This window comes from Lepisma saccharinum, chromosome 24 (assembly GCF_977018435.1).
Source record: "Lepisma saccharinum chromosome 24, izLepSacc3.1, whole genome shotgun sequence".
Classification (NCBI taxonomy): Eukaryota; Metazoa; Arthropoda; class Insecta; order Zygentoma; family Lepismatidae; genus Lepisma; species Lepisma saccharinum.
In genome coordinates, this window is record NC_139252.1 from 36,845,960 (window position 1) to 36,865,166 (window position 19,207).

At 38.3% G+C, this 19,207-nt stretch overlaps 1 protein-coding gene across 1 annotated transcript in view; it reads left to right on the top strand.

Annotated features, from left to right (window-relative positions):
- The window catches only part of LOC145978153 (uncharacterized), an 86,942-nt gene extending 72,698 nt beyond the window's left edge, over positions 1-14,244 (top strand). The window contains exons 28-31 of the mRNA XM_083110593.1: positions 2,808-2,978; positions 5,567-5,765; positions 9,112-9,217; positions 13,884-14,244. Coding sequence (XP_082966719.1) covers positions 2,808-2,978; positions 5,567-5,765; positions 9,112-9,217; positions 13,884-13,983 — 576 coding nt within the window. The 3' untranslated portion in view covers positions 13,984-14,244. The remainder of the gene's footprint in view (positions 1-2,807; positions 2,979-5,566; positions 5,766-9,111; positions 9,218-13,883) is intronic.
- Positions 14,245-19,207: the final 4,963 nt, after the last annotated feature.

A 19,207-nucleotide genomic window follows, 5' to 3' on the forward strand; every position in this document is an offset into this window, starting at 1 on the left:
CAGAATATTCGATGATTTTTATCTGATAACACATTTTCGACAGATCAAAGCTGAATGGTTAGTGTTGGTAAATTAATGGTGTGGCGTGCTGTGTGGAACACGATTGGTTAGTCAATTTTTCATCAACGGAACCTTAAATGCTTAGGGCTACTTGGATTTGTTAAATAAACAGTTTTTTTCATCCTTGCTTATGGAAAAAGGTACTTTTTACAGAGTTTTTTTCAATAGGGAAGAACACCAGAACACTTATGGGAACGTTATGAACCAGTTTTTGTCCAAAGTTAGTTATCAGATGACAAGGGTCACATATTCTGTTTATGAACTTCCTTATGAACATCAACATTAGCCTTGTCACTGTGAAGGACTTTTAATTCAATGGAAGCGTCACACTGTAAATTGTTCGCGACAACCATTCATAATGCACAGCTCTTCATGGATGTATCCGATTAAAGTAATGTGCAATGGCATGCGAACGTCTCTCCATAGACGTCACTTTGATCTCGATGCATTACCGAAGCGCTAAACAAATTTTAAGGCATTTTTCTAACACCTCGAAAAGGAGCAAATTGGTACAAGAATTCAGTCATAACTTTTTACTGGTTAAAGATACGTCGAAACAACCTTCACCATTGCATTTCTCGTAAAATTCTAGCCCATTTTGATATGTCGCACGACCCCCTTCCCATTTAAAATTCTGAAGTTGAATTCAAGATGGCGGACATCAAGATGGCCGCCGACCGTGTGGGTGCGTCAATGTGGTTCCCTCTTGGCCTGATAACGATTGGTCATCACCATTTCCATGTTGCGCTCTGCAGTGGCCTTGTACTGGGGGTGTTAAGTGACTTATTGAGCCACCCTGTATAATGAATTTCAAATCCCCTTTGTATTTCATAATTGTTACTCTAATTAAGTGTTTGACCGAGAGAGTTACTTCAGCCTAGTTGATTGGTCGTCACAGAATGTTGACGTACCTAAATCTATACATCTTGGGATTTCCTGATAATTACGATGGGTTTTTGATTTTGTTTAAAGTATAAAGTAAGAAGTATAAATTAATGTTGGGAAAACGTGATATATTGTGTTTGAAATGTAACATTTACCACATAAACAAGTATAACAGGCGTGTTAAAAAGAGAAATACAGATACTGAAATTCTTTAAAACTTGGATTGGTTTTAATTTAGCAATGGACAATGAATAATTTAACATACCTTGAGTGGTATCTTGTGTATGTTAATGTTTTTTTTATCAGCAGTGTGTTTTGGTAAAGGAAGGTCTTATATTATTACCAATCTTGAAGTTCCCTAAGGATATCATGGGAAAGCAAATGCCCCATTTTGAAAATATCCTTGCGCTCTCTACTTGAACTGTTAAAATCTTTTGCTGATAGAATGTACAAGTAGGAACCTTATCTGAGCATGTTACTACGTCATATGCGTTCTTTTGCATCTACAAATGCAAACATTAAGCACGATCATACGTGAAATTCGACACTTTAGTTACAGTCATTAAAAACACATTAGCACCCCCTTTTTGACGTATATCTCGACAGCCGCAAGTCTTAAAAGTGTCTTCCTTAACGTCTTGGTTCTGATGGTCGTGGGATCAATACCCAGAGATTCGAAAACAACTTGATATCCAAGTCTAGCCGGTTTGAATGTGTCTTATATAACACAACGGATTATTACAGTGGCACAACTCTTAAAGTTGAAATGGTTGTGTATCATGTAGCGTATTTTGGGTAATACGGAGAGATGGATATTGACTGTTACTTTTCGGATACAATACATTCTGCACAACGTGCACCCAAATCATCAATGCTGGAATCAAGAAAAAAACATAAAAAATTAACAAAAAAATCCAAGATGATATAGTTTGGCATATTAAGAAACTGGCATAATTTTCAGCTCTTCCAAATTTTCTGATTTTTTATCAATTATTTATTTTATGTTATATTTTTCCTTATTGTTATTGCATTTTATTTCAGTTTCTCTGTTTTGTGTATCCTTCTTTCATTTCCTATGAGTTCTATTCAATCTTTTCATTGCATTTCTTTAATGTTCTACTATTTATTTCAGTTTCTCTCTTTAATTTCACTTCTCTTGTGTACGCTTCTTGTATTTAATTTAATTTTCACAATTTCCCTATTATTTCCATTTCACACTTTCCTCTCTCTTTCCATTTAATTTGTTTTCCGTTATTTCATGTATTTCTCACCCATTTTTTACTCTAAAGGTTGGTCCAAAAAAGGTAACCGAAAATAAAACCGTTTTTATGTGATCGGTTACCTTTTTGGGCCACCCTGTATAATTGACCAGGTTTCACAATCTTCTCTTCAACACTACTCTGTCTATCGCTTCAAATTACATAAGTTCAATTGATCTAGTATCGAAAGACACTCGTCTTAGATTTGAGATAATGAATTCATCCATTATACAGGGTGGTGCAAAAGTAAGTTGGCAGTAGTGTTGTTATTTTGTTATAGTTTGGAAGGTTTCTCTTCACTTCTCGCATACCGTCTCTGCATTTTCATATTTCCAGCATTTCTTCAGGATCCACATTCTGTCCTGGACAGTCAGGTTGCCGCCATTACGAATCACCAACCTGTAAAATACAAAAGAAAGATTGTCAACTTACTTTTGCACCACCCTCTATATTCTTATGCTCAAGATTTGTGTAAAAGTACAAAAAAAATCACTACTATCATGTCGGACAGGCTTCTACAACGAGAAAGTTGTATACACACTTTATTAAAGTAGATGGATGATACATATTAGATATTTTGAGACGTATTTTCTTTACTTGAAGGTCACCAACCACTTATTCGAGGGCGACAAACCTTTTGGTTTGGACCTCCTTAGTATGAACATTCAGAGAGGGCGCGACCACGGCCTGCCACCTTACAACGACTACAGAGAATTATGCGGTTTGCCCAGAGCCTCAAACTTCGAAAACTTGACTACAGAAATACCAGTACATGTAAGTATGCAAGTTTGTATGTGTAATAATCGCGAAGCGAGTCAATTTGTTATTTATGTCACTTAGCACTCCATACACATATGTTGGTGTCTCTTTATATCTATCGAGATGGGAAACTTCATAACAGTTTTTTTTTAAAAAATATTGTTCAATTAGTTATCCTAGCTACTGATGCACTTTTGTGCATTAACCGTGTATTTTTTTACACGTTTTTTTCTGATTTTCTCAGTGCATTTTTAGTGTATCGCAGCTGGTAAAAGCACTTTAGTGTATTTCTGTATGTATTTTGATGCATCAAAATTGCGTCATCATGAGGTTTATGCTCTTTAATGTATTACTGGAGTCCACATGCTTGTCATTTGACACATTTCGGGATCTGTGATGATATAACTACATCCTTCAGTTGTACTTCTGTACTTATTGTTTTCTTATGCACCTCTTAAGGATATATGTGGAGGTTTGACGGGAAATTGTGTAATTTATTTCCTCTCATTAAAATGGTAATCTACCTCTGGATCTTTTTTCTTCAATATAACCTTGAAGAATTAATTTTTCTAGATCAGTTTCACCATGACGTACCCAGTGTGCGTGTAAACGGAGGGGGTGCCGGGGAATTTCCCACAAAAGAAAGCCCGGCAAAATAAGATTATCTTTTTTTTTCCCAGGAATGTTTTAATTCCCTTCAAGAAAAATAAAATTGAAAGCATGTAGTATACCATTTCTTAACTAGGTAACAGAAACGCTTCCATTAATGACCCAGTCATCAAAGAGTTCTCTGCCTTATTGTGGATTAAAGGACACCATTCTTAAACTGATCCAAAAACACAACAAGCTGTTTTTCACTTATGTTTTCGTGGCATAGTGCTCATATTTTACATGTATTAAAGTGTTCACAGGAAACTTGTATGGAGGTTAGGTGGACGTTAAGTTTAGGTTAGGTGGACGTTAAGTTTAGGTTAGGTGGACGTTAAGTTTAGGTTAGGTGGACGTTAAGTTTAGGTTAGTTGGACGTTAAGTTTAGGTTAGGTGGACGTTAAGTTTAGGTTAGGTGGACGTTAAGTCTAGGTTAGGTGGACGTTAAGTCTAGGTTAGGTGGACGTTAAGTTTAGGTTAGGTGGACGTTAAGTTTAGGTTAGGTGAACGTTAAGTTTAGGTTAGGTGGACGTTAAGTTTAGGTTAGGTGGACGTTAAGTTTAGGTTAGATGGACGTTAAGTTTGAACTTGTCAATGGAAATTTGGTCAAGTCTTCGTGTTACTATAGTAGATAGCTCATTTTGTGTAGGAGTTGGAGTATTCTTGGAATCAGCGGCGGCGATTGGGTTCCAAAACTAGGGGGCGCAAGGTTCCAAAACTAAAGGGGGCAAGGTGTCAAAACGGGGGGAGGACAGTTTACTTTCCCTTGGTAGATAAGGTTTAACATAGTGCGGGGGCAAAAGCAGGAAAAATTGGGGGGCAATTGCCCCCCTTGCCCCCCTAAAGCCGCCACTGCTTGGAATGTAAATATACTGTTTCTAAATTACGTGTAAATGTTATCATAAGATTTAATCAAATACGTTAGAACCTAGGTACCAGGTGGTTATAATTAAAGTGACGGTGTTCAGAGTGGTACAGCACGGGCTGTAATGAGAGTAGCAGTCTGAAACTTCGTAGATATGCTAATGAAGCAATGCGCTCGCGAATTATGAAAAAAAATAAAAGTTCCAATTCTCGCCACCAGGGTAAAAAATGGCGCTGTAAGCAATCAAAACGTGGAATTTTCCGAAACTCTGACGTCAAAGTCGGTGACATTGCCTAACCATTGTGTGAGCTCCCTGGTTGTTGTTGGTGACGCTTGTTGCTTTTTCCTTTAGTAATGTTCATGTAATTCGAATAGTGAAATTGTAGCGATATTTTATTACAAAGGGTATTGTTTTCTGCGATTTAGAGTGTTTTTCCTGTAACTATACCAAGTTTTGACTGCTTACAGCGCCATTTTTTACCCTGGTGGCGAGAATTGGAACTTTTTTTTTTTTTTATAATTCGCGAGCGCATTGCTGAATTAGCATATTTACGAAGTTTCAGACTGCTACTCTCATTACAGCCCGTGCTGTACCACTCTGAACACCGTCACTTTAATTATAACCACCTGGTACTTAAAACTGAGAGATAATAGTTAAGTTTACTGACTGGTAAACACAAATTTGCACCGCCCCCAAGAAAACTAACCCCCGAAGAAATCACAAATATATCACTGAATTGGCACCCCCTTCAAAGCAAGAAGATTAATTCGTATAGAGGGCGCACCATTCATACCCATCGTATGGACGCCAGGGGTCCAGGCTTCGAATCCCGACATGAGAATGGGCGTGTCGACACATGTGGCCATTTTGCAGCCTTCAGTGTGTACTGGGAAATATCCCTTTATCTAAAATATTTGCCTGAGAGTTCAACACTTGAGAAAGTTTAAAAGGGCAAACTTAAACAAGGAAATAAAATAAATCAAATTATCAATAAATAATGTTCCTTGTAGAATGTATTCATTTATTCAATTTTGCTTGTCTTTATCTTCTACTTTTTAAATTGGCTGTTAACCTCTTCTGGTTATCCAGATCGTGAATAAGGTGAAGAGGCTGTACAGAGACGTCGAGGACATTGATCTTTACATAGCAGGAGTTTGCGAGCGGCCGACAGATGGTGCTGTCATCGGCAAAACGTTCAGGTACATCGTTGGGGAACAATTTAGGAGGCTGAAGATTGGAGATCGATTTTTCTACGAGCTAGGAGAACAGGTTCATTCATTTTCAGAAGGTAAGCTTTCTCTAGCAGTTTCTAGGGAGATTATCTTCATTTCTAGTGGGCGAAACTCACAATTAATTGTCAATTGGCAAAGATTAAATAGGGATTTCCAACTTTAAGTTTAGAATTAAGCTGTCATATAATATATTGGGTATTATTAACATAGAGCATTTAATTGCCTCCGTTAAAGTCTAGAAGAAAACGATCACCCTTAGAAACGTCCAATAAAGACAATATGTCGTACATACAGAAAACTAAATGCACCAAATCTATTTGATGAACCAGAAACGCATCGATTGATGCACTAGAATGTGGTTTTCTGGTCTCTTCCAAGAATCAGGTTTAATGTTTGATGCATTTATATATACCGTTTGTAAAGATAACGCCAAAGTTCATCGTATGATGCAGGTGAGTATTTCTTTATATGCCGAGCTGACTTTAACGCGTTTTGTATGCACCTTCCTGTAAGTTTCTTGATGATGAACTTAGGGCCGGTTTTTTCAATGTGCGGTCAATGTTCGGGTTGGGCAAATAACTTGAAGTTACAGCAATTTTGGGTTTTTCCATTTGCGGTCAGCTCTTCAACTGGAGGTTAAATGGCACTGAACTTGATCCTTGCATCATCTGGAGGTCAGCGAGATGACTCGTAGTTGGGAATAAACATGCCTGGTTCATCGGAAGACGATCTCCACCAGACAGTTCCTCAGGCAACGAGAAATAATTCAATAAAAAATTACATTAGTTCAAAAATAAACTTGTTGTGCTTGGCAGAATTGAAATGTAGTGCGCAGTAACAGGTAAAACAAAGGAAGTGGTCGTTAGACTGGTGACATCTTTTCTATCGTGAAGAACACAGTTGATTACGCAGTGGTGCGTAGCTAGCACAGGTGAGACGTACGATGATATTATGTACATGATTGGGTCGTGCTGTTAGATTGGGACGAAAGCACAGAAAAACCACTAGGTTATCATTAAATTCAGTGTTGAACTCGACAAATCTAGGCGTAAGTTTCCATTCTTCACCGTCTTCGCGTTGTGGTGCGACGAAAGAGGTCTGTAATGGTGTAACAACTTGGATCCTCCATCATAATAACGCGCGAGCGCACAGGTTTCTCTAGGTGACTGAATACCTAATCCAGTATAACACATCGATCCTTTCTCAGCCTTCGTACTCACCGGACTTTGTTCCAGCTCATTGTTACCTGTCTCAGAAACATTATCAAGAGGCGTAGGTTCATATATTTGCAAGAGATGGTTCTTTATGAAAGATTGCATTTCGTGTGAAATAAATGTTAGCACAAAGGTTCGGTTTCATTTAAATTATATCACGTATAACGATCTTCCCTTTTCCTCTAACCTCGGAAGGGACGTAGAATAAATCGTCAGTTATTATATATGTAAATAGTGATCGCCTCCCCTGTAATGTCTAAAATTCAATTCTCACCCCGGAAATGTTTAACAATTAACGCTAATTAACCTTCAATTATGAGCTTCATCTTTTTAAGTAGTGATTTGCTTTGATTAATGATTGAGTGAACATTGTTCTATATCCACTTTATGCTCAGATCAATAGGGACTGGACCTACAATTTAAAGTGGGATGCGAGCTACTGTTTAATGTGCGTCCACCATGTATTGAACTCGGTACCCCCTTGATTACAAGGCGACCACGGTAACATGTTTGAGTTGTAACTTACTTGCAGTGGCGGACTTCGGTTCCAAAACCGGGGGGGCAAATACAGTATATTTCCCTTAGTAGATAAGGTTTAGCATAGTGCGGGGGCAAAAGTGGCGAAAAGTGGGGGGCAACTGCCCCCCCCTCGTCCCCCTAATCGCCTCCACTGGTTACTTGTGAATTGTACAGCCAATAATGAGAATGGTCAGGAATTTCTAAAATTTCTCTGGGTATAGTTGATTGATTGAATTAGGTTAATTTACGTCCCTTTTCATCCGCTTCTGGCTAATCGCGACGATGAGGATTGAATGATGATATAATAAAACGGGTGAAGGAACAATCACAAAGATCATCCATGCCCAGACCGGGAATTAGCGCTTTGTGCTAACCCCTCTGCCACGGAAGTAGGCTGGCTCTCTGTGTGTACTGATTTGCTTAGGCACTTGTGACTTATCTCGACAATGGATGATTTGTGTACATTTTTGATTCGTTTGAGTAAAATTTGTAACTTGTGTGTGTAGTTTTGTGAATCTATGCCCGTTTCGCCTTTTCCCGTTTCGCCTTTTCCCGTTTCGCCTTACGACTTATCAGCACATACAAACAGGTTGATCTTCAGTGGTTAATTTAAGGCGAAAGAGGACTTCCAATTTCGCCTCAAATTGACCACTGGGGATCAACCTGTTTTTATGCGCTGGCGAAATAGGCCAAGGCGAAACGGGAAAACACGCACGAGGTTTGTGAAAGTTCTGTTCAATTCTAACCATCTTTGGTCAGTTGTGATGTGTTTACTCACAAGGGAGGTTATCTAAGTGTCCCCCTTCGATTTCCATGAAACTTGGTAGGTGCATAGAGGGGCCCAACTTGGTAGGTGCATAGAGGGGCCCAAAGGCAGAAATAAGTGTTTTTTTTTGTTTCGGCTAGAAAACTGTTTTAGGGGACAAACCCCCCTCAAATGTCAAGATTAGGAGAAATTGAAGTGGGGATCTGACCCCGAAACCACGTAAATATGGCATAGGAAGAACACGCACATATACGTAATTGGAACATACACAGCACAGAGCTGTGTTTGCCAGTGGTATGCACTTCATATCTCAAGTGTCCCACTTGTGTGTCTGCCAGTACTATTAGCACGGAACTTCAACCGCCATCGTCCCTCACGAAAGCACTTGCGTTTGGTACCGACAATCCTACAGTTCTGTGCTGTGTGTGTTCCAATTATACGCGTATGTGCGTGTTCTTCCTGTGTCATATTTACGTGGTTTCGGGGTCAGATTCCCACTTCAATTTCTCCTAATCTTGACATTTGAGGGGGGTTTTGCCCCCTAAAACATTTTTTTTTAGCTGAAACACAAAAACACGTATTTCTTCCTTTGGGCCCCTCTATACACTTGCCAAGTTTCAGGGAAATCGGAGGGGGACACTTAGATAACCTCCCCTTTCAGTGCTGAATTGATTTGGTAGTTGTAAATCGTATGACATGTTTGGACAATTGTAACCCATTGTGAGTTATTTTGTAAAACCTGAATGTTCATTTCATAAGTGTAGTAAATTACATGGACAGCCAGAATCATATTGGTATCAATCGAGCATTTTTAGTTTTGGGGAATTGTTTGTAAATATACATTAATCTGGAGTTTCAATCTATGATATAATGATGAAGAGTTCCTCTTCAATTGTTTAACAGATCAACTTGGTGAACTCAAGAAGGTGACATTGTCGAGGGTCCTCTGTGATAATAGCGATGACTTGAAGTTTATCCAGCCAGCAGCATTCCAGAAACCCAGCCCTCGGTGAGTTTAGTCTAAGATATTTTTAGTAGCGTGGATGGGGATAGAGAGAGAGAGAGAGAGAGAGAGAGAGAGAGAGAGAGAGAGAGAGAGAAAGAGAGAGAAACAAGGGAGAGGCAATTTGCCTGTTCATAAAGCGAACATAGAGAAAAAGGAGTGGTAGTTAGACATATATATGTACACAGAGATAAAGCGAGAAAGAAGATATACACCTAGATAGAAGTAGATATACAGAGAAGGGAGATAGAAATGTAATAAGAGATGGATATCGAAGACAGCATTAAAGAGGGAGACAGAAATTAGGCAAGGACGCACGCACAAATGCAGAGGATGAGGAGAAGAGATGAAAGCAACTTGAATCAGGAAGAAGCTTACATGCAAGAGGCGCGAGAGAAAGATGCACTGAGAAAAGATAGAGACAGATAAAGATAGACGCGCAGGAAAATGTAAAGTAGGGAATGGGACAGAGAGATTAACCTGGTGTAATGAATAGAAAGTTTACATAAACGAAACAGAAAAGAAAGATACAAGAGAGAAATGCAGACAGCAAAAAGTAGATTAATATCAAAGAGAAGAAAACATGTTAGCATCAATTAAAGGACAAGAAGAAAGCGAGAAGATAAAGAGGAAGACGTACTAAGAAAGAGAGAGAGAGAGAGAATTAAGAGAAGGGGAGAGAGAGATAAGTAAGGGAAGGATAGAGAGAGAGAGAGAGAGAAAAGTAAGAGAAGGAGAGAGAGATAAGTAAGGGAAGAAGAGAGAGAGAGAAAGAGAGAAGTAAGAGAAGGATAGAGAGAGAGAAGTAAGAGAAGTAGAGTATATCTTCTTTCTCGCTTTATCTCTGTGTACATATATATGTCTAACTACCAGTCCTTTTTCTCTATGTTCGCTTTATGAACAGGCAAATTGCCTCTCCCTTGTAAGTAAGGGAAGGAGAGAGACAGAAGTAAGAGAAGGAGAGAGAGAAGTAAGGGAAGGAGAGAGAGAAGTAAGAGAAGGAGAGAGAGAGAGAGAAAGAGAGAAGTAAGAGAAGGAGAGAGAGAAAAGTAAGGGAAGGAGAGAGAGAGGGAAAGAGAGAATTAAGAGAAGGATAGAGAGAGAGAGAAGTAAGAGAAGGAGAGAGAGAGAAAGAGAGAAGTAAGTGAAGGAGAGAGATAGAGAGAAGTAAGGGAAGGAGAGAGAGAGAAGTAAGAGAAGGATAGAGAGAGAGAAGTAAGAGAAGGAGAAAGATAGAAGTAAGGGAAGGAGAGAGAGAAGTAAGGGAAGGAGAGAGAGAGAGAAGTAAGATAAGGAGAGAGAGAGAAGTAAGGGAAGGAGAGAGAGAGAAAGAGAGAAGTAAGAGAAGGAGAGAGAGAAGTAAGGGAAGGAGAGAGAGAGAGAAAGAGAGAAATAAAAGAAGGATAGAGAGAGAGAAGTAAGAGAAGGAGAGAGAGAGAGAAGTAAGAGAAGGAGAGAGAGAGAAAGAGGGAAGTAAGAGAAAGAGAGAGAGAGAAGTAAGGGAAGGAGAGAGAGAGAAAGAGAGAAATAAGAGAAGGATAGAGAGAGAGAGAAGTAAGAGAAGGAGAGAGTGAGAAGTAAGGGAAGGAGAGAAATAGAGAGAAGTAAGGGAAGGAGAGAGAGAGAAGTAAGAGAAGGAGAGAGAGAGAAGTAAGAGAAGGAGAGAGAGAGAGAAGTAAGAGAAGGAGAGAGAAGTTAGGGAAGAAGAGAGAGAGAAGTAAGAGAAGGAGAGATACAGAGAGAGAGAGAAAGAGAGAAGTAAGGGAAGGAGAGAGAGAGAAGTAAGAGAGGGAGAGAGAGAGAGGGAGTATGATTAGAATCTGTAACATTGTATGAATGAATGGTTAGGTAAGGAAGAATAATTTTTCGATATAGTTCCATTTATCTTTTTGACGTCCCTTTCCTGCCATTTTCGGTTAGTCGCTACGATGAGGATGACTGATGCAATGGTGAAGGAACAAACAATATTAAGCCCATGCCTGATCAGGGTTTGAACCCAGAACTTGTGGGTTCGTAAAGCGTTACGCTGCCCACTCCTCCAACGCATTTAGTCTTTACGAAGATGAGAAAGAATGAATGATGAAATTGTACTTCAACATTCGACGTAAGTATGAATTTGATCTTATAGTGGGTTCTGGTTTAGAGTGGCGATGTGTGACGACATGTCTGGTTCGACTACTATTTGTCCTATCATCCACATCAATCATCCACGATAACCCAGTTTACTTAAGGTAAAAGCGAGTGAACAAAAGTTAACAATTTCAATAGGTAGAAATGCTTAATGGTTCAACATGAACTCGTGCATTTGCCCCCAGTCATGCAACGCAAATGCAGGAAGTTAAGGCATACCGTTCCCTCCTACGAAACAATGATTAATCACGTTATAGAAATGCGTGACTTGAAATTTAACAATAATCATTGAAATGTTAACAGAATCGACCTATACCAGTTCTCGAAATCTCTACGCCTCAGACACGTAAAAGTATTCTCGAATACCAAAAATAGTCATTTTAAAAAGTTCATAACATTTCTTTTCCAAAAATGAGCATTAAAGTTTCATTGCGTTTTGGAATAACAGTTGATAAAAAAATTACATTCTTAGACGTAATAGATAATAATCATAATAGTGAAAAAAGTGTCTGCAATTATTCGTCCTACAATTACTGCAATCTTAAGAAATACTAGGAAAGATGAAAATATAGTGCAAATAATTGAACAGCGACATCTTTGTTACACAAACGAATAAAACTTCATGCACAAAAACTTCATTCCCATTAATCCCTTGTTTCACCTGTTTATATGCATAGCCTATCCCTCGTTAAACAATGTGTTTTTCTTTATCACAGCTGTATGAATACTTGCAAGCATTTATAGGACAAACTATTTTCAATCAACAGACCCTTTTACGCAGGAGATATTGCATCAGCACAAGTAACTATTTTGTGCTACAGGAGTACATATATTATTCTCCACTCATGACGTCACTGATCCGAGATACGTAACAAAACGTTAAACTTAAACTTTAACAAAGGCTTCAGGACTCCTTTAGCAAAGAACTCTGATATACCCTTAGACCTTATATTTTTCACTTCGAATACTGTATTAAATTACGCAAAAAGAGCATCTCTACGATATTTATAAATGTTATTGATATTGTATTACTAGAATCGCTACAATTCATTTCCAAATAAAGCTAAGTTACTTTGAATTCTTAACATCTTAAAATAATGTTTCCAATCTTTCAAAAAATTCAACAAATAATATTATTTTTATGTTGTGTAACATATTAGGCTATATGTTTGTAAATTTCAACTTGATGTTTTAGTCAACCTTTTCCAGATCTTTAGCAACGTCTGCCCAACGCTACATCCTTGTAATAAAGGGTTCCTGGGTTGGAATCTAATTTTAAACTGTAGGCCCAGTCCCGGCTAACCTATTTAAGAATCAAATGTACTTGAAACAGATGTTTAGCAACAATGTAATAGGAATTAATAAGAATAACAGTAAAATAGTCACATATATTAATGATCGAACGAAACTCGTAAGGGCAAAGTATCTGCGGTTGCTCAAAATTTTGAACTTTTAAGATTCATTTTAATACTCCATTTTATTTTGATGCATTAAAATGCATCGTATCAGAAATTTCAATGAACTACGAACCAAGACAAACAACTACATGCACGGTTGCTTCATTTAATGCATTCGAATAGCATAAATTAAATTTGACGTTTTTCAATTTGCTTGCGTAATTAGTTTACAGAGCTAGGAGATAGAGGTGTAAGGAGTGACCCTTTCAAAATACACCCAAATGTAAACCTCTCTAGCACGGACTGCGTTTTGCAGACTTGCGAGTCTCTGGCGTCGGGACTCACAGCCAATATAATCCTTTGTGGCCCTTTTCTTCGGGCTGTCTAAAGGTGTTTGTGATTGTCCTTTCATTAATTTCATGTCGATCACTTTTCACCCTCATCTTCTCGATTAGGCAAAAGGGGCATCAAAGTGAAGTAAATAAAGCAAATACAAAATGCAATGTTTGTTTGTTCTGTCACCCATTTAATCAATTCATCATGCATCAACATCATAACAATAACACGAAAAGATAGAACATAGATTATACATGATATTAGAGTAGTACGTGCTACCATGGATGTCTGAATGCAAAGCACCAGGTGTTCATTATTAAATTTCCCCTACTCAGAGCCATCTGTAGCCTGTTCGAAGCATTAGATTGCGCTGAAACTTGGTATAGAGGTTATAGAGACCATGAGGAAGCGAATGCTGACGGGGATAAAAATAGTTCAAATTTTCACCACCAGGTGGAAATGTGCGCTGGAATCTGGTGCAGACTGAACAACATTCCTGGAAAAAAATCGTGCAACCATTCATCATGCTATCTTACGCTTCCAAAGGGGCATTCACGTTGACGGTGCGCATATCGAACGCTTCCGTGCTGACATAAACTAAAAATAAAGTTTTGCATGTTCGACTTCTATTTCAGCGCCATATTTCCATCTGGTGGCGAAAATTTGAACTACTTTTTTTACGTCGGCATTCGCTTCCCTATGGTCTCTATAACCTCTACACCAAGTTTCAGCGCAATCCGATGTTTAGAACGCGCCCCAGAGCGGTCTAAGAGAGGGAAGACATGATAATATCAGTGATCTCTTTACAGGAATCTGCTAGATTCTTGCAAGAATGAAACCATCCCGTCCCTCAACTTCGTCCATTGGAAGGAAAAGAAAGAGCAACAGCCCACAAAACCACAGAAATGACCTAGAACGACGTTGAGGTCAACCATCGCAGTTGAAGATCGTCTGTATAGAGGGAAAAAGCGATTTAGAAACTTTCCACAGTCTTCTCGTGTCGCTCAAGCATGACAACATACACTCACAATTCTTCACTCTTGTTGGAACATTGTGTCACGTTGGTACATTTTTATGGAGTATTTCCAAATTATAATTTCAATGTTTATCCAGCATTGTTTCTGAGGGTCTTTTGTGATTTGTTAAGTGGTTTTAACATTAAATGTTCCACAATAATTTCTTGGATTTTCTTAATCGTTGAAGTCATGATGAAATATGATGCAGAAATGGTATTTTATCAATCAAAATTAGTCTCCAAACATTCTCTTAGTAACCGAATGTCTTCACCACTTCTTGAAAGAACACAATTGCGTAGCATACTAGAAGTGAGGTCATACCGTAAGAAAAGTATTACGCAGTGCCTTCATTCCGATATTGTGCCGCTTGAACGCGGCACGTGTAGCGACTGCAAGCACACCTCTTCCTATTTCCTTTTCCGCTCTATACTTCTTTCTCTGTCTATTTCCTTCTCTCTTTTTCTTCCTGTCACCGATCCCCGTGGCGGAGTGGTTAGCACAGGGCGCTACAACGCCAGGGTTCCCGGGTTTGAATCCCGGCCTGGGCATGAGTGTTTGTGAGTGTCCCTTGGTGAATTTCATTGTATCATTACTCATCACGTCTTCGCGTTAGCCAAAAATGGCAGAAAAGCGAAGTGAAGTAAAACAAATCAATCAATCTTCCTGTTTCTCTCTGTCTGTAATTATTTCTTTCTCTTTAAACTCCTTTTCTTGCTACATCTTTTCCTCTCTTTCCTTGTTTCTCGTTTATCTATTTCTTTCTTCTCTCCTTCATGCTTTCTTTCCTTGTTTCTTTATCCTCTCTTTCCTCATTTTTCTGTTTATCTATTTATTTATTTCTTTCTTTGCATGTCTCTCTTTCTCTCCTTATATATTTCATCATGTCTTCCTCTGTCTATATTTATTTCTATTTCTTTTAAACTCTCTTTCTTGTTTTTTTCTTTTTTCTCTATGTTCATTTCTTCCTTGTCTATCGATTTCTTCCTTTGTATCTCTTTTTTTCTCTCTTTCCTACTTTCTTCTTGTCTTCCACTATATGTATTTATTTCTGTCTCTTTTAAGATCTCTTTCTTGATATTTGCTTCTTCTCAATTTCCTTCTCTCTGCGTTTTCTTTCTTTCTTTCTTTCTTTGTATCTCTTTCTCTTTTCTTCCTGTATTTCTCCATCTGTATTTATTTTTATCTCTTTCATACTCTCTTTATATTTATTTTTATCTCCTTCCTTCTATCTCTGCGTACCTATTCCTTTCTCCCATTTTATCTCTACTTTCCTATCTCTATGTGTGATTTTTGCTGAAAGTTTCTCATGTAGAATGATAGGGTAGATAGAGTCGTGGGATAGAGCCAGTCCTCACCCATCCATCTCACTCTTAATTTCTCATAAGATTTTTCTTTCTCATGTTTCTATTGCTATTTGATTGTCACTCAAATGCTATCGCCAAAGGCAGATTTCTTAAATCAAATCCTGATTTGAAACGGTTTCTTCCTCCTCTCAGTTCATTTTATGCACATATAGGCTAATCGAGGCTGGCGCTACAGTTAGAGGTGAGATCCAAATTAGTGGGAATTACACTTCTACTTGAATCCCATGCGATGCTCCCTTGAAACACAAGGTGGCAGGGTTTCTTACTTCACTACTATCGTATCTTCCTTTGTATGGCGTTACACACACAATTTATGCCATTTGGAATCAAATTCGTAAATTCATACGTTTTATACATATACTTCTCTATCATACAATACAATCAACAAGAATATAAACCGAAATTATGGCCGATTTAGCCCATGACTGCATTCTTAACTTTCTAATATACAAAACTACCTAGTCATCATCAGAAATAAATTTGTAAACTGAAAGAAACTTTGGTAACTTGTCATTGACATATTAACATATATGTGGTCAATAAACGTGGTATTCACATATGCTACAACAACTGAGACCCCACAGAATCCTTCCCAAGCATGTGTTTCATGCTGCCATGACATACAGGGTGATTGATTCAAATCACTTCCTTGATTGAATTATATTGAACAAATTTACATGACAATGTTTTCATATGCTCTTCACGTGTTTACCTGCCCCATGTAGCCTGTACAACAAGTGTCATTGCAGCAAAGTTTTCTCCTTTAAGAAAATTTTCTATTTCCCATATAGTGTTAACATTTCTTGAATCACCCCATGTAACCAGGCGGTTTTAGATTCGAGTCTTTGGAGTGTGAGTAATTCACTTTGCGAATCTTTCCTATCGTAATAATGCTTACTTTATGCATTTTTAAAAGCTTAACGCTCTACATGTCTTGTATCAAGTTCCTTGGTGCATTCATATCTCGACTTGCCGTCCACGTTAAGGACAACATGATTCGTAAAAGTTTCTCAGGAGCATTCTTATTAAACAATCAAGTTAATACTTGATACATGTTCGTACTTGCACAGCCTTGATCTACTTTGTGGATCTTTGCGACAGTTTTAATTAGTCTCGTAGTTAATAAACAATAATTATAAGCCTCTGCTGCTCGAAAGGCCGAATATATCCCATGACCTTCACGTAATACCAAAGTTACTGCTTTGTTCTCAGTTATTTAGGAGAGGTACTAACTCAATTGTCTATGAACACGCTTGTAATCTAAACTATAACAATTGCAAGAATAGTTGCTCCAACAGGGCCTCCACCCCGGGAGCCGAACCCGGGTCTTCAGTCAGATGCCTTACCGACTTTATAAAAATATTATCATTTGAACTATTAGTTTTCATGCGCTTCATATCTTATTCAATTCATTCATCTTTACAACAACAAACACGCACGTTCTGTCTTACTGGATGAGATAGCTCTACAATTAGGATTGTACACTGTATAATAAAAGTAAAGTTTTCCCCTGTACTGTCATGCACACAGAACACAAATATATTGACAGAGCTCATACCACGTGCCTGCAAGACAGACCAATAAAAACGTTTTGAGTTTATTTATCCATCCGTACCAGTTTTGTGCCTCAGCATTCCATTAAACGTGACCATTGTGTTTCAAATAGGAACAATAATTTATGATAACCAATATATTACTGGAATTTCATAATTTGCTCAGGTTTGAGGCTGTTATAGAAGGAAACTAGGAAAATAACATGTTTCTTCCTAACCTAACCTAAACTATTTATCACTAACCAAGCTCTTAATTTCCACCGATGTTAATTTTTAATTGGTTATTTCTTTCCCATTTTAGGAATGCGAGCTTAATCTTGCGATATAAATCTATTCTTGTTCCTACATCATATTCCTTTATTGTACTGTGGCTCCATCTTTACTTCTCCTGCAGAACAATTCAGCATTTGATAGGCCTATATAAACTTGCATCTATCCATTCTCACAATAGCTCTAAGAGAATCAACTCCTCAATATGATCCTATTTATGCGTCTATAACCAGCATCAGAATCTTCTATGTCGTCATTTATGGAACGTAACAAGTGAAAGTCGCAACTCAAAGCAAGAGATCTCCCTATATCCTTCCGGTTTGACAGTCGTATGTAAGAAATCTTAAGGAATTAACTGCAAAATCACACAGTTATCTGGCTCGAGAGAGTAAAGAAAGAACATTAAAAGCGTCGGTTGGACGGAAATAAGAAGACGCTTGCTTTCTCGAGGTATATTCATGCGTTACATAATGCGTGTGACACAAGAGGGGTTTCTTGCTTATTTAATGAGCGTGTGTGTGTGAATGCCCGAGACTTGGATCTCTTTTAACTGCTTTCTGAGGAAGCTAAGGTCCTCGGAATGTAGGGTAATTAAAGGAAGAACGAAATTCGTAACTGGGAGGGATGGTAGCAGCGGAGCCTGGTGTTCACACACACGCGCGAACTCCCCCCTACCTCCCACACCTACTCAGGAAGGAAACTTAGTCATGACCATGTGTTCCCACATTGATGTGTTGCTTTTGAGCACCATTTTCCTTTCGTTGCGGGATTTTTTGGCACTGTATTAGTAATAAATAGATAAAAATCCCTTTCGTGTACGTGTACTGTCATTGGTATGTGTAAAATGAAACAGAATGTATTTAAACGTGATGCCTAAGAAGGAGAAAGGCACAGTGAGTGTGAGAGAGGAAGAAATACATAGAAAGAGAGAGAGAGAGAAGTGACCAGGAAGAGAGAGAACGAAAGGCAAGGGGAGAGAAAATAGAGAGAGAATGAGGGAACATACGAGAGAGAGAGAGAGAGAGAGAGAGAGAGAGAGAGAGAGAACATGAAATAAAAAGAGAGAAGAACAAGCTGCAAAAGGGTAGCTAAAGAGTAAGAAATACGTAAGAGGCATGTAAAGAATGCATCAGAAAGAGGCTTACAGAGTGAAAGACAAAGGAAGAATCAATGAGAACAATATGTGGAGTGGTAGAGAATGAGAAAGAATTAAGGGAAATACAGAAAAGGATACTGAAGAAAGAAATAGGTAACGGGAACAGAGGAAAAATGAACTTAAAATGTAGAATAAAGGAAGAGAGAGAAAGCAAAAAAAAGAAGAAAGAGGAATAGGCAAAAAATTAAAGAGGTGTAAGGAACAGATGCATGCATGAAACAATAAGGAGAGAGACAGAGACAGAAATAAAGAGAAAATGATAGGAAAAGGAGAAGATAAAGAGAAACGGAAAATAAAGGAGATATAGAGGACAAAGGAAGCAATGAACGAAGAGAAGTAGAATAAAAAAAAGAAAGAGGGGAATATAGAAAGGAAAGAGGGAGGAACGGAAAATGAAAATGAGAGAGCAAGGAAGATAGAAGAGATATAGGGAACATATGAAGAATATAGAAAATGAATAAAGATATGTAGAAACATGATAGAGAAATTCAGTGACAACCCTGATTGACAAGCCAGCCCAGTCCATCTGTCACTGGCTCCCCCCGAGATAATATTCCCGTCCCCTCTGCCTCCCAACCTGGCCAAAATTTTCTGCTGACGCCAGTGCTGCGAATAAATAAGGAGAAGACGAAGGCGGAAAAAAAAGCGCCCACAAACAAAACAATATCGGCAAACAAGTGGAACAGCATTGCAGATCCTAGCTCTACCATTTCGATCCACAGGCGTGAACGCTTGAACCAGAAAAAACGTATTATCTGCACGAATTTCGATTTC